The 15,552-nt window shown below is 46.2% G+C and overlaps 1 protein-coding gene across 1 annotated transcript; it reads left to right on the plus strand.

The window, feature by feature from the left end:
• Positions 1–4,757: 4,757 nt before the first annotated feature.
• LOC141975299 (keratin, type II cytoskeletal 5-like) lies at positions 4,758–14,138 on the plus strand. Its single transcript, XM_074935597.1, has 9 exons — positions 4,758–5,366; positions 6,055–6,269; positions 8,321–8,381; positions 9,224–9,319; positions 9,979–10,143; positions 11,028–11,153; positions 12,220–12,440; positions 13,666–13,700; positions 13,816–14,138. The coding sequence occupies exons 1-9, from the start codon at positions 4,758–4,760 to the stop codon at positions 14,136–14,138; spliced, it is 1,851 nt and encodes a 616-aa protein (XP_074791698.1).
• Positions 14,139–15,552: the final 1,414 nt, after the last annotated feature.

Below are 15,552 nucleotides of genomic sequence, written 5' to 3' on the forward strand. Positions count from 1 at the left end.
TTGACTCATATCCAGCTTCTCGTCCACTGTCACCCCTAGGTCCTTTTCCGCAGAACTGCTGCCTAGCCATTCGGTCCCTAGTCTGTAGCGGTGCATTGGATTCTTCCATCCTAAGTGCAGGACCCTGCACTTATCCTTATTGAACCTCATCAGATTTCTTTTGGCCCAATCCTCCAATTTGTCTAGGTCCTTCTGTATCCTATCCCTCCCCTCCAGCGTATCTACCACTCCTCCCAGTTTAGTATCATCTGCAAATTTGCTGAGAGTGCAATCCACACCATCCTCCAGATCATTTATGAAGATATTGAACAAAACCGGCCCCAGGACCGACCCCTGGGGCACTCCACTTGACACCGGCTGCCAACTAGACATGGAGCCATTGATCACTACCCGTTGAGCCCGACAATCTAGCCAGCTTTCTACCCACCTTACAGTGCATTCATCCAGCCCATACTTCCTTAACTTGCTGACAAGAATACTGTGGGAGACCGTGTCAAAAGCTTTGCTAAAGTCAAGAAACAATACATCCACTGCTTTCCCTTCATCCACAGAACCAGTAATCTCATCATAAAAGGCGATTAGATTAGTCAGGCATGACCTTCCCTTGGTGAATCCATGCTGACTGTTCCTGATCACTTTCCTCTCATGTAAGTGCTTCAGGATTGATTCTTTGAGGACCTGCTCCATGATTTTTCCAGGGACTGAGGTGAGGCTGACTGGCCTGTAGTTCCCAAGATCCTCCACACTTCCTGCTGTGTGCCTCAGTTTCCCTAAATGTAAAAAGAGGATAATGATACTGACCTCCTTTTTAAAGTGCTTTGTGAGCTATAAGCTTGGAAGGATTAGATTTTTATCAGTAAATGTCGGTAAAAGTCAACCTCACAGTACACACGCCAACCAACAAAATAATATTTTGATTGATAACCATCAGAATTCACAGACAGGCAGAGGAAGAAAAATGCAGCTTGAGAACTTATTAGAGTTTGATTTAAGGATATTTACGTTGCATATTTAACCATGATAACATTTTAACTTTCTGAATCTCAATGTCATTAAAAAAATATTGTGTGTGTCCCCCCCACACACACACTCTCTGGCCTCCACACAACTTCCTGCAATTCCTAAAATATAAATAGATAAAAATAAAAACATGCTTAAAATCCATAATTTTGTGCAACTGAACATTTAAATTGAGAAACATTTTTAAAATGCCTAAAAATAGACATTGATATTGGTCAAATGTATATAAAAAAAATAGAAATCAAAGTCTGCCAAGCCTAGCTATAGAAAGGCCAGGGATTAATAGTATTATTATGAGGCAAACCGACACTTCTGATCTTTTAGTACCATGCCCTGGTAGCCTGATTTATGCAATCAGCCTCGCTCCTGATCATGCAGATGACAAAATGTGAGTAGAGGTTGACCCTCTGCAAAACAGCTGGACAATTCATGTTGGAAAGAAGGAGTGTACATTGCATTCTTTGCTCATGCAAACGTCCCACTGCTGGGTCAAACCCAACTCATGCTGGTGACTCAATTTACCTCAACAGGATTACTCAAGCGAGTAAAACGAGCAAGCTTTGGCCCTCAATCCATGACAATATTGCCCAAGAGAGGACTTAGTAGACACTGCGCGACCTTTCCATGCCTTAGTGTCTCATGCCGCCAGCTGTTTTACATTTTGATACTCTTCGTAATGACCCAGTGAATGAACATTATTTGGTGGCAACATGCATACTTACACGTTCCAGTGTAGTCATTCATTCATTAAAATAAAAATGAACATTTTATGCTTTTTCATTCAAACTTTTCATGAATACTCACACTGTGGTCCCGCTGGCATAACTTGGCATTGCTCCACCGGAGTAAATGGGGCCAGATTCCCACCTGGTGTAAATGGAGGTCGCGCCATTGAAGTCAATAGATATACGCCAATTTACACTTGCTGAAAATGTGTCCCTTGCTGTTATGGGAAGGTATCTATTAAGCTAAGACACTTTGGGCCTGATTCTCCTCTCCCTTTTACATCGGTATCGGTCCACTGAGGTCAGGAGACTCACAGCTTATGTCGATATCAATGAGAGGAGGATCGAAGTCTTGATATCGTCCATAAAGCCAATGCATGTTGGAATGGAATGCATGTTGCTATGGCAATGTCTGGACAGATCACATGGGAGCTGATGTCATTATCTTTGTCATAGATAACGTTACATTTTTAAATGTAACCTCCAGATATGTAAGCAACCAAGCTCTTCCTAAACTCTACATTCCCGTGATTAGAGCACCCCCTTGCTACAACTCAGCCTTATCCCTACCATTGGAGGTTTAATTAAATGATTAATTTCCTGATTTCTTACCTGAATGAGCTTCAGGTGTTAATGACTCACATAACCGGCAATAAGTGGCAACAGGAATGCTGGGGGAACATACATTGTGCAAGCATCAGGTTTTCTGACTGCAATAAAAAAATCTGTTTTAATTCAGATTCTTTCAAGTTCTCAGGCAAAGGAAACTAGTTTTGGAAAGTTACCAACAGAAAACAAGCTACGATACGATGATGATGCCCCTAAGCCTCTAATTCTGGATCCATTATCTGTGCTGGCTGCTCATGCACCTAACTCTGCAAAAATCCAGCTCAAGACAAGGTCTCAGCTGCCTGCTTTCCTTATGCAGAGCAGTATCCCATTGAAGTTAATGGAACTAACTGCATAGCGGAGTACCATTCAAGGCGGACATGGCTGGCAGAATCTGGCTTATGAGTAATTCCACTGGCCAAGATTTTCAAAAGTTTCTTGTGATTTTCGGGGGCTTTCACGATTTGCGATACCTTCCAGGGGACCGCTTTTCAGAAACTGCTCTCTGAGAATCAGAGCCCCCTTAAACTGGCTCAAGTTGGGCACCCAAAAGCCAAAGTGACCAAAATCACCAGAAACTTCTGAAAATCTTGACCAGTGCGGTAAGCGCAATGAGAGCATTAACCTGAGTGAGGAGGTGCAGCATTGGACCTAAAACCAGAACGCTGTGAATTCCACTAGCAAATGTCACTACTGTGCATTGATGACTGGAAACCTCCTGTTGAATATTGTAATGCTGTAGATCAGCAGGTGAAAAACAAGCACAACAAAAACGCACCTTCACTCCTTTACTTTTAGGATTGACCCTGACTGAGAAGTCCAATAGAATTGAATAGGAAATGCTACCCTTTCTATAGGTTTTTTTTAAAAAAAAGATTCCTATAGAATTGAATAGATAATTCCATCCCTCCTGTATCATTCCATAGGGCGGCTCAAACAGACTGTAGACTTCTCCTTATGTACCAAATGCCATAGATCGTATCCTCCGCTGGTGTAGCTGCAATAACTTCAAGGCTGAAGAGTCTATCTGACCCCATAAAAACAATGAGGAGTCCGGTGGTACCTTAAAGACCCTGTAGAATTTAAGTAATTTCTATAGACCCCTATTGATTTCATTCCAGTTCAAATCTACAGCGCTCTTCCTTAGGGAGCACTCGCATATGATAATGCTTCCTAATGTGGTATCAGGTTTCAGAGTAACAGCCGTGTTAGTCTGTATTCGCAAAAAGAAAAGGAGGACTTGTGGCACCTTAGAGACTAACCAATTTATTTGAGCATAAGCTTTCGTGAGCTACAGCTCACTTCATCGGATGCATACTGTGGAAAGTGTAGAAGATCGTGTATAAAAAGATCTACACTTTCCACAGTATGCATCCGATGAAGTGAGCTGTAGCTCACGAAAGCTTATGCTCAAATAAATTGGTTAGTCTCTAAGGTGCCACAAGTCTTCCTTTTCTTTTTCCTAATGTAGTATCGATTTTTTTTTTTTTTTGGAATGAACGTGATGAACATGGCTTCATCTTTGAAAGCCATTTCGACAGTCAATTGCAGCTCTGTTTGCCATAGGTAAAAAAAAAAAGAAAATGAATTAAAGCTAAAAAAGCTTAAAGCTAAGCCTTTCAAAATTGCCTCGAGGATTTGCACACCCAACTCCCACTAAAATGATCAAGAGTTGGTCATCTAAATTCCCAAGGAGCCTTTGAAAAATCTCTCTCTCACATACACACACATATTTGCACACCAGTGCTGTAATAGCCGAAACTGGCATTATTGGTGTCTTTAGGTATGCAGATTTCTAAGCAGATTGTGTATCATGTCCTCTGCAATAAGAACGTGCAGCCCCTTTGCAATGTAAGAACCATCCCCCAAGCCCTGCAAAGACGTGAGCATGGAAGTAACTTTACCGGTTAAAGTCAATTGTACTGTTCACGTTAATAGAGCAGCTGGTGTGGTCGTTTACAGACTCTAGCTCTGTGATAGTGGATGATCCAGCGGCTAGTCCTGACACACAGGAGTAGCCTCTTCATGCCAAATCTCATGAGTCAGTGTTTCAGAATCAGGCCTACAATCTTGTTTAATTAAAAAAACAACAACCCTGCTGTGCAAGGGCAAGTAAGTGCACTCCGTTACTTTCTTGCCCACAAACAATGCATTTTTCAGAGCCAGGCGGCTACCTAGGTGTGTTTGACAAGACAAGTCGCTGCAAGGTATGTCAAGCCCATGAATGCAGCAGCTCAGCTCTGCATCCCATGCCAAGTGCTCCAAGCAGATAAAAGAAGCGGCTCCCAGCTCTCACCTCAGAGGGGTTCCATCTCCTTCGCTCTCTGCTCTTCTCCTTGCAGCACAGCTTCTATTCCCGCACTTTGCTCCCCACTCGTTTCGTTCTCAATTGAACGAGCCACCATGAGTCGAATTTCCATGAGAAAATCAACAAGCGGGGGTGGAAGCAAGACCTTCAGCTCAGGTTCTGCTGGCTTAGGTGGAGGTTTTAGTGGCGGTGGTGGTGGTGGCAGAAGCAGCTTCAGCTCGGTCTCTGTCTCTCGGGTCGGAGGAGGAAGAGCTGGCAGCTTTGGAGGTGGTGGTGGTGGCGGTGGCGGTTTTGGAAGCAGAAGCCTATATAGCCTAGGTGGAAATAAAAGAGTTTCCTACAGTACCGTCAGCGGAGGTCTCCGGAGTGGATTTGGTGGTGGTGGATACGGTTTTAGTGGAGGAGCAGGCTCTGGCCTTGGTTTCGGTGTTGGAGCAGGCGGTGGTTTTGCTCTCGGTGGAGGTGGTGGGTATGGGTTGGGTGGTGCTGGCGGTGGCTATGGGCTGGGTGGCCCTGGGTTCGGTGGAAGGGGTGGCCCTGGGTTTCTTATTTGCCCACCCGCTGGCATCCACGAAGTGACCGTCAACCAGAGCCTCTTGGCGCCACTCCACCTGGATATCGACCCGGAGGTCCAGAAAGTGAAAGTGCAGGAGAGGGAACAGATCAAGACCCTCAACAACAAATTTGCCAGCTTCATTGACAAGGTGAGCACCTCTCCTGAATCCACGGGCTGCAAAGTATCTTCTCTGGATTGTTCAGTGTCTTCAAGAAAAAAAATTGAATGCTATCCTTTTCCATGAGCATGCGTTGTCTGGGCAATTTCTGTGTGCCCCATGGTTTATCCACAGGTGGTGGATTATTAGTATTAGGAGAAATCGCTGATTTAAAAACCAGGAATTTTCCTTAAATCTCCATTTCACGCTGTGGGGACAATAAACTGTTGTTTTTTAAAAATCCTTCTCAGCTTTCACTTGATGATAAACTCTCCGCTAGTGTAATTCGGTGGAGCTCCATTGGATTCAATAGCGTTACATTGATTTGAAGTAGTTGTGAATCTGGGGCCAGATTTTCAAAGATATTTAGGCACCTAAAGATAGGCCCCTAGTGGGCTTTACAAAAGTACCCAAGTAGGTAAGTGCCTAACCTGCTTAAGTTCTTTTGAAAATCCCGCTTGCATCTTTAGGTTCCTAAATGCCATTGAAAATCTGGCACCTGGTCCCAAAATGCCTATATGAAAAGTACCTGTCATATCCTCCCTACTCCCATCTCTCTCTCTCTCTCTTTCTCGCTCTCTGCCCTGAACTGAACAAATCAACCTTTGTCTCCTCAGTGGTTTTGTGAATTGTTTGAATGGGTTTAAGCACCTGCCCATGGGTTCTGTTTTTCCCCCAGGTCCGATTCTTGGAGCAACAGAACAAAGTATTGGAGACCAAATGGACTCTACTGCAGGAACAGGGCCAGACAACCATCAAACGGAGCCTGGAGCCTCTTTTTGACGCCTACATTAATAACCTCAGGAGGCAGCTAGATAACCTCTTGGGGGAGAGAGGAAGGCTGGATTCAGAACTGAGGAACATGCAAGACATGGTGGAGGATTTTAAGAACAAGTAAGAAAGTCTGCATTAAAATCTAGGCTATTGGTATGCATGAAAAACCAAGCCAGGCATTTCATACTGTACTGAGCATCAAAATGCCTTACATGGGCATCACGTGGCATTTGCTGCTACTCAAAGCAGATGCATACACTGAGCCAGATTCTGATCTCGGAGCATCTGGCTCTAGCTCCATTGAAGGTCAGTGGAATTACTCTAGCGTAACTGAGATCAGAATTTGACCCACTGATTTGTTAAAAATTAAACAGCAGAGGCTTTTAAAATTCATATTCACAAGTATAGTTGATGTGCAAAAATTTCTAAAGCACCATAAGTGACTTAGAAGCTTAAGTCCCATTTTCAAAAAGTGACCTAGCACTTAGAACTAAGACCCATTGACTTCTGATTTTCAAAAGTGACAGGTACTTAGGTGCCTAAATCCTACTGGCTTTCAGTAGGACTTAGGCGCTTTTGAACATTTTACCCCATATCTAAAATGCCTTCTCTCCATCCCTCATATTTACAAGACACTCTTAACCTTTGCATCCTATAAAGCATTAGGTCGCAAGACTGGCAAAGTGCAGATCTGAGAAAATTACACTTGAGGATCAGAAAAGTTTAGATAGATAGATGTGTTTTTAGGAATCTGCACATAATATTGGCATGGTGGAATGGAATGAATTGGCTTCTAGTATTCATTTGTGTTTTTTGTATTTGTATCTTTCATTGGCTTTTTTAATGGTCCAAAATAATACAGTCTATTTTACTCATTATACTATGGTTTCTGGAGGATGGAAATACTGCATGGGAAATAGACCGTGTCTTATTTCAAATCCCTCTTCATTGCCTCTTTCACCTCATTCCCATGCCAAATCGGATACAGAGTTGGCAAAAGCCTTCTGGAGACATCCAGATCACCTTTGCTGCAGCACGGTCAAGATAATGCTTCCTTTCTCCTATCTTTCCAAGACCCACCCTGCCTCTTTGATTTAGCCCTAAGCCATGAAGTTTCACAGAAGCATATTTTTAGCATAACGAAGTGCTTTTGCAAAACTCCAGCTAAAAGATCTTGGAATAAATTGTACAGTTAGGTAGACAGGCTGATTTATGATGTATTCACAGGCATTTCCATGGCAGTCGCATCTAAAGCAATTAGTGACACTTGATAATGGGCCCTAATCCTGCAAAGATTTTATCCACATGCTTAACTTGATGCCTGGTGGGCAGCTCCACTGGTTTCAGCAGGGACTAATAAGAATGCAGAAAGTTAACCATGTGGGTAATTCTGTGCAGGTTTCAGGTGAGTAACCAACCAGTAGGTACCCTTACGTCTGGGGCTAGATTTTAAGCAAGTGTGTCCGTTCTGATCTCTGCATTATTTTTCAAATGTAGACCCCTTCTTTGAGCAAGCCACAGCTAAAGAAAATTGGTGGTACTTATATGGCCCCAGGTTGCGCAGCATCTGAGCAGCTCGCAGTTGTGAACGTATTTATCTTAACACCCCTTCACTAGCAGTGCTGGTGTCCTTCTTAAAGATGGGGAATGGAGGCACGGAGCCATGAAGGCTAACATTTTCCAGTGCTTAAGTCACTTTAAAATGTATGATTCCATCAAAGTCCAAGGGAAGTTTGTAGCAGAGCAAGGATTTGAACTTAGGTTTCTGACCTCATGTGCCTGGACCATTTGCCTCTCAGGCAGTTGTAGGCGAAATGCTACAATTAGCCACTTCATGATGTGGATTCTGCTACCACCAGACCTGGTACCACTAGCTAAGCTTGGAGACACAGTGGCGAGATTTTCATAGGCACAGGTTGCATCTAGGCACCCAACGGCCATTGATTTTCAGTGGGAGTTGGGCCCCTAACGGCTCTGGATTTAAAATCCTTCCCCCTCTCCCCATGGCCCCTAGCATTTGGAATAGGAGTGACTTGCATCATAGAAATGTAGGACTGGAAGGGACCTTGAGAGATCTTCTAGTCCAGTCCCCTGCACTCAAGGCAGGGTCTGTGCCTTCTCCGCTAGTCACTCAAGCTGATGGGTCCTGATCGAGCACTCTCTCTCAACAGATATGAAGATGAAATCAACCGGCGCACAGCTGCAGAGAATGACTTTGTAGTGCTCAAGAAGGTGAGTAGAGCAGTGTCACTCATGGGCCTGAGTCTGAGAGGCGTGTGGTACCCGCAGAGTCCAACCAGCACCAGTGGGAGCTGTGGACCCCCCCAGCCCCTGCTCGACCGGGACCTGTCCGGGAATTACAGCTCAAACGGGCATTGGAATGTTTAGCAATACATTGTGGACGAGGTCCTCAGCTGGGGTAAATTGGTATGGTGTCATTCACCTTGGAAATGAAACCCCTTCAGGGCCGAGAGGAAGAAGGCCTCTTCCCTGCTGGCTGCATGCTCATTACACGGAAAACAGTGGCTGGTGGCTATGCCTAGTGGTAAATCTAGGAGCCCCGCCCTTACCCTCTTGCACCCTAAACCTTTGCCACCCCCAAATCCAGGGTCGTCGGGGCTGAGAAGGGCTGGCACAAGGCACTTGGCACCAGCTACCCAGGAACTGCTGTAGGAACTGCAGTCAGAACTACCAGGATGTCCTTTCCAGCCTGAGAGCTGGCTGCCCTATCCCAGTAACTCTCCTTGCTCACCCTCCTATCCCTCTGCCCACACCCCACCCCAATCATCCCCGCACCGATTGGCACAACACTGCCCCTCCCGCACCAAGTGGTACTATCTCAGTTCTGCTCACCTAGGACCATCCCTGGCCACAAAAGACGGGACCAGCCTGGCCCTTTAATCACACACTTTAAAAGCACTTGTACATCACGATAGAGTGACTTCTTAGGCAATAACACTCTGCTAAGGCTGATGACAGTGGACAGGTGGTTTTTTTTGCTGTTGTCACCAGCGCCCTTTGGCTGACTCTGTAGCTCGTCAGGATGTCCGTGACCTTTGTCTTCTTTCCTTTAGGACGTAGACGGCTCCTACATGAACAAGGTCGAGTTGCAGGCGAAAGCAGACGCGCTGGCAGATGAAATTAATTTCCTGAGAGCTCTGTATGAAGCGGTAAGCAGCTGTCCCCCACTGTTTTAGAAACTTAGAGAGTTCCCCACCCTACCGCACCAGGCACTGATGCCAATCTATGGTATTTGTATGGTCCCCTTTAACATGGGACCTGGCACCTCATAGTCGTCAGTGTATTTATCAAAATTTTCAATGGTAAAATTTCCAAACATTTTTGTTGGTTTCATTCTGCTTTTCGGGTTCGGTTTTTGAAAAGCCCCAAAAAGGAATGTTGGTTTTAATTCAAATTAAATCAAAATGGAAAAAACAAACAAAAAACCTTGGTTTTATTAGAGGTTGAAATTGTCCACACCAAAAAAATCAAAACATTTTGAATGAAAAATTGTTGCTTAACATTGTTTATGACCACTTATTAGCTGCACTATGGTAGCACCTAGGAGCCACAGTCATGGACCATGACCCCACTGCGCTAGGTGCAGTACAAATGCAGAACAAAAAGAGAGCCCCTGCCCCAAAGAACTTGCAATCTAAGTATAAAACAAGAGGGGAAAGGCAGAGACTGACAGACAGACAGGGGAGCCCAAGGAAACAGAGAGACACAAGTAGTCAGCAGAATGGGCAGGGATATCAGGGCACCAGCTGCCTCACGGGTGTCAGCTCTACATACAATGCAAATGACCCAGGCTTTGCGTATCTTCTAGGAACTGAGCCAGATGCAGCAGCAGGTTTCCGACACCTCCGTCGTCCTGTCTATGGACAACAACCGAAGCCTGGACCTGGACAGTATCATCAGGGAGGTCAAAGCGCAGTACGAGGAGATTGCCAACAGGAGCAGAGCTGAGGCGGAGTCTTGGTACCAGACCAAGGTGAGTAACCAGGATCATGAGTGGGACTGAAGGCCAATAATGTTCTGGGCTTTTTTTATTCCTCTTATTGCATTCAGTTCCTCCCATAGCACCATGGTAGCCAATGGGAGCTTTATCCTTGACTCTGACGGGTACAGGATCACATTTTAGAACGATCAAGTTTGCCAGAAGCTGGGAGTAGAGGGCAGGGGATGGATCACCCGATGATTGCCTGTTCTGTTCATTCCCTCTCAAGTACCTGCCATTGGCCACTGTCGGTAGACAGGATACTGGGCTAGACGGACCTTTGGTCTGACCCAGTACGGCCGTTCTTAAGTTACACCAGGAATGGATTTGGCTCATTGCACACAGTAATAACAATAGTAAATGACTCTGCAGAGATTTTCATCATTAGTTCTCAAAACACTTAACAGTGTGGATAAGTATAATTTTAAATATGGGGAAACTGAGGCAAGGACCGTTTAAGTGACTTGACACTGGTTGCTCAAAGCGTCAGTGGCAGAGCCAGCACTGGAAGCCAGGTCTCGTGACTCCCACATTACTGTTTTAACCACTAGGCCACAGTGTCTATAGTCCTTGGGGTGCAAGGCTGGGAATGCTTTCTTTATTGTAGTAATTACAAGTGTGTCTTTGCTCTAGACGCAACATTAAGAATAAGTGGAAACACATTTGGGTTCCAAGTCCTATGATTATTACTAACGCTAGATGAACACACAAGGCCCAGCTGCATACATACACCTTTGCCCTGCTAGTGTCTGGTGGCTTCTGAAGTACAAGACATAGGGCTCCCAAGCTATTTAAATGGATACTATCCAGTTCCTCAAGCTGCAGTAAGTAATGGGTCGTGTTCTCCCTCCCCCGCACCCTTATGTCTGAATATTTAGTTTGAGGAGCTGCAGATCTCCGTCGGGCGGCACGGTGATGACCTGCGCAACACAAAGGTCGAAATTTCCGAGATCAACCGGGTGATCCACAGGCTGCGGAATGAAATCGACAACGTGAAGAAGCAGGTAGGGTGGAGCATCTCGTGACCTGGGGCCAGCCAGTGGTTGGGCGTGAAGCACAGGCCGGGGGCAGGAGGGAGCTTGTGCGCTGAACAAGGGTTCGGCTGATGGGTTCGGAGCAGGGAGGTGGTTGAGGGTCGTCTCGCTTTGTAAAAAATAGTGATGCCAGCCTGAAGGAAGCGTGCACGGGACGCTGTGCATTGCATACCAAGCACTCACACTTGCAAGGCCTCCATTACCATGATAGCTCATGTCTCTCCCGAATCTCTAGCCACTGGCCTCTCCTTTCACTCAACTCTTCTAACTCTCAGTGGTAACTTTCTGGTGGTCCATGGAGCAGTTCTAGGCTAGTGCTCTAACCACTGGGATATCCTTCCTCTTTCTTCCTCTATTAAAAACAGTAAAGCAGCTCTAGTTTACACCAGCTGAGGATCTGGCCATATCATGGCCAGAGGGACTCTACCCAAGATGCAATACACACTGCCGATAAGCTTGAGAACCACTGATATTGAGTACATATCTGTTTGCCCCTTACTTACACAAATGTGATTCACGTTAATGGAGGGACTGCTGATTTACACCACTGTAAGTGAAAGGGGTCTCATGCCCATTCCATTCAGTGAAATTACTCCTGGTTTACAGTACTGTAAGCAAAAGAGGAATGACACCCAATGGAGTTACTCAATACACTGGAGCATGCAAAAGAGAATCACATCCATTGACTTCAGTGCAGTGACTCCTGACTTACATTGATGCATGCAAAAGAGAATCGTATCCATTGACTTCAGTGGAGTGACTCCTGATTTGCATCTGTGCATGCGAAAGAGAATCATATCCATTGACTTCAGTGGAGTGACTCTTGATTTGCATCTGTGCATGCGAAAGAGAATCATATCCATTGACTTCAGTGGAGTGACTCCTGATTTGCACAAAGGGGACTCATGCTAATGATTTCAGCGATCTGTTTATTACTCCAGGCTTACATGGGCTTACATGCCCAGAGTGAGCTTTCACTCTCACATTTGGTTACCCCATTGAATAATAACCACACTTCAATGTTCCCGGTTCGCAGTGCGCCAACCTGCAAGCAGCCATTACCGAGGCCGAGGAGCGCGGCGAACTGACCCTCAAGGATGCCCGAGCAAAACTGGCTGAGCTGGAGGATGCCCTGCAGAAGGCCAAGTCAGACTTGGCCCACCAGCTGCGGGAGTACCAGGAGCTGATGAACGTCAAGCTGGCGCTGGATATCGAGATCGCCACCTACAGGAAGCTGCTGGAAGGAGAGGAGAGCAGGTGGGTGCACGATGCAATGCTACTGCTCCCCTGAGTGCAGGATGTGAGATTGGAACCCTATAATTCCGGGTATGTCTACCCAGCAACGGCGAGGTGTCACTGCAGAACCCGTGCTAGCCCTGACTGGGCAGTGACACAGGCTCCACATGTGAGTACACACCCAGGCTTGGACTCAAGCGGCTAGTTTGTACTGCCGTGGCTTCGCTGCTATTTTTAATAAGCTGGGCTGATCAAAGCTGCCTTGGGTATGTCTATCACACATGCGGCATTGACACCTCCCATCTGCAGCGTAGACCTACACGCAACGGGGACGGAACAAAGGCTACATTTTCGTGTGAGCAAATAAGGTGCCTTCCTTCATGTTTGCACAGCTCCTAGCACACTGCGAGTGACACCGGAAATATGTCCTAGTAATTAGAAGAAGATAGGTAAAATGCCGCTGTAATTGAGGCAGAGATGGGATAAGGTGCTGCAAATGCAATCCCATGACTGTGAGTACTGTGAGCTAGATTAGATGAGACTGATGTGTGATGCTTGACTGATATTCAGAGTTTAAAGATGGGAATCCTAGTGCTGGAAGCTTTCATAAGGCTGGAAATCTAGCTGACAAAACTATATGTGTGAGGTGGGCTGGTGACTAGTCCCTCTTTTTCCATTGTTTTCATCCGCACTCTAAATGTTTTACCTAAACATCTCATCCCGACGCTGGGCAAATTTCAGCTGGCTCCAAAGCTGGCTGAACAACGGGAGGGGTAAAATTCACCAAAATTCAGAAAACTTCCAGTCTCCCCCCTTCCATTTTTCCATGGCCTTAAAAAAAGTTTTTCCCTGAAATTTCCAATCCGGTTGGCTGTAATAAGTAATGGAGCTGGAATTTTCAAAGGGAGTAGGTAAGGCCTTTTTGAAAATTCCAGCCTATGCTCCTAAATCAATTCAGACTCGAAATAAGGTGCAACTTACCTAGGGCCAGGGTAGATTCTCCACCGCTATAGGTCTTTAAGTCAAGATTGGGGGCCTTTCTAAAAGATATGTGCTGGCTCAACCAGGACCTATGGGTGCAGGAATCCCTATAGGAGATTCTCAGGCATGGGTTACCAGAGTAGATGAGCACAATGGTCCCTTCTGGCCTTAATGTCTGCAAATCTGTCTGTATCGGTCATTGGCTGCCTGTGAGCTGAGGGCGCCACTTACATCCTTTCCTTCCTGTCTCTCTCTTCCCTAACAGGCTGGCAGGAGAGGGAGTTGGACCCGTGAGCATCTGTAAGTGACTCGAACTCTGACCTATCATTGGCTTTTCCAAATGAAGTGGATGTCTGGGTTTGGTTCCCCTCTGGAAAGCACAGAGGTCTCAGCTGTTGTGCTTGTCGTTTTGCAGCGGTGGTCAGCTCCTCGACTGGATACAGTGCTGGAGGCAGCCTAGGAGGAGGATACGGAGGTGGGCTTTCCATGGGAGGTGCCGGAGGAGGTGGCAGCTACGGTCTCAGCATGGGAGGCGGAAGTGGATTCAGCGTAGGCGGCGGTGGCGTTGGCGGCGGCAGCGGATTTGGCTACGGAGGTGGGCTCAGCGTCGGAGGGACCAGCCATTTCAGCACCGGAAGCGGAAGAGGCCTGAGTGGAAGTCTGAGCTCCGGCGGGAGGAGCAGCTCCAGCGTGAAAATCGTATCCAAGACCACTTCCAGCAAAAAATCCATCAGATAAAGACGAGGCCCCCAGCGATCCCTGCATGAATGAAAACACGTTTCCTAACTACTGAAAGCAAGTGCAGCCCTTAGAAATCCATTGTGTAAATAGCTGAGCTAAGCCCCTCACTCATGTCCTTTCACCTTTTCCCCGTGGATTGGGTTCAGCCAGGATCTTACCATGGAAATCAGGAAGGTTGTTGGCCAAAGCATTGGTTGCAATCTGTTTCACATGTGGGGTTCTGACCAGCACAGAGGCCAGACCGTATTCCTGATTCGGCACGTGCTTTATCGTTAATTCCCATGGGAATCGTGAACTTAAAGATGAGCTGAAGCGCTTTGCTGAATCAGGACTTGTCTGATCACCACGCCCAGTTAAATCCATCACTCACAGCTGATGGGAAGGGGGATTTCCATTTTCATGCTGTGCAAACGTGCCTAGATATATGTTGCCTGAAATCCCTTTCCTGTCTGGGCGTGTTCATTTAATTCACAGTAAAAAGAAAATTTGTAGCGGCAGCCTCACGAAATTACAATCCGTCTGTTCTAGCCAAAGAAAATAGTTACACGACACTATAATACGGTAAGATCTGTGCCCCAACATGCGTTCTAAGATGCGGGTGTCCTCCTTGCAACCAAAAACTATCTTCAGCGCTGTCATTTTCACGTGTGATCCGGAGGAAAAGGTGATTGCTTTTTTGGTGTATAAACTGAAGCACTGATTTCTAATTCTTTGTCCTCATGGCTACCGCCCCTTGACTTTCGGGCGTATGGTACCGTATGTCCAATAAACAGCATGTGTCATTTTTAAACTGTCGTTTTCCTATTTTTTCCTCCCCAAAATATTCTGAGGTGTATTATCATAGCATCAAGAGGACCCCAATTGAGAGCAGGTCTCCATAGTAGGAGTGTCGCCAGCAGATCGAGGGAAGTGATTATTCCCCTCTATTCGTCACTGGTGAGGCCACACCTGGAGTATTGCATCCAGTTTTGGTCCCCCCCACGACAGAAAGGATGTGGACAAATTGGAGAGAGCCCAGCGGAGGGCAACGAAAATGATTAGGGGGCTGGGGCACATGACTTATGAGGAGAGGCTGAGGGAACTGGGCTTATTTAGTCTGCAGAAGAGAAGAGTGAGGGGGGATTTGATAGCAGCCTTCAATTACCTGAAGGGGGGTTCCAAAGAGGATGGAGCTCGGCTGTTCTCAGTGGTGGCAGATGACAGAACAAGAAGCAATGGTCTCAAATTGCAGCGGGGGAGGTCTAGGTTGAATATTAGGAAACACTATTTCACTAGGAGGGTGGTGAAGCACTGGAATGGGTTACCTAGGGAGGTGGTGGAATCTCCATCCTTAGAGGTTTTTAAGGCCCAGCTTGACAAAGCCCTGGCTGGGATGATTTACTGGGTGTTGGTCCTGCTTTGAGCAGGGGGT

The sequence above is a fragment of the Natator depressus genome, chromosome 20 (assembly GCF_965152275.1).
Source record: "Natator depressus isolate rNatDep1 chromosome 20, rNatDep2.hap1, whole genome shotgun sequence".
In the NCBI taxonomy this organism is placed as follows: domain Eukaryota; kingdom Metazoa; phylum Chordata; order Testudines; family Cheloniidae; genus Natator; species Natator depressus.

Bases quoted from the DNA above. Each gene is read 5' to 3' on its own strand.
- LOC141975299 (XM_074935597.1), top strand. From the start codon at position 4,758: ATGAGTCGAATTTCCATGAGAAAATCAACAAGCGGGGGTGGAAGCAAG. The intron at 5,367-6,054 runs GTGAGCACCTCT...TTTTTCCCCCAG, and splicing joins TTGCCAGCTTCATTGACAAG to GTCCGATTCTTGGAGCAACA. The intron at 9,320-9,978 runs GTAAGCAGCTGT...CGTATCTTCTAG, and splicing joins TGAGAGCTCTGTATGAAGCG to GAACTGAGCCAGATGCAGCA.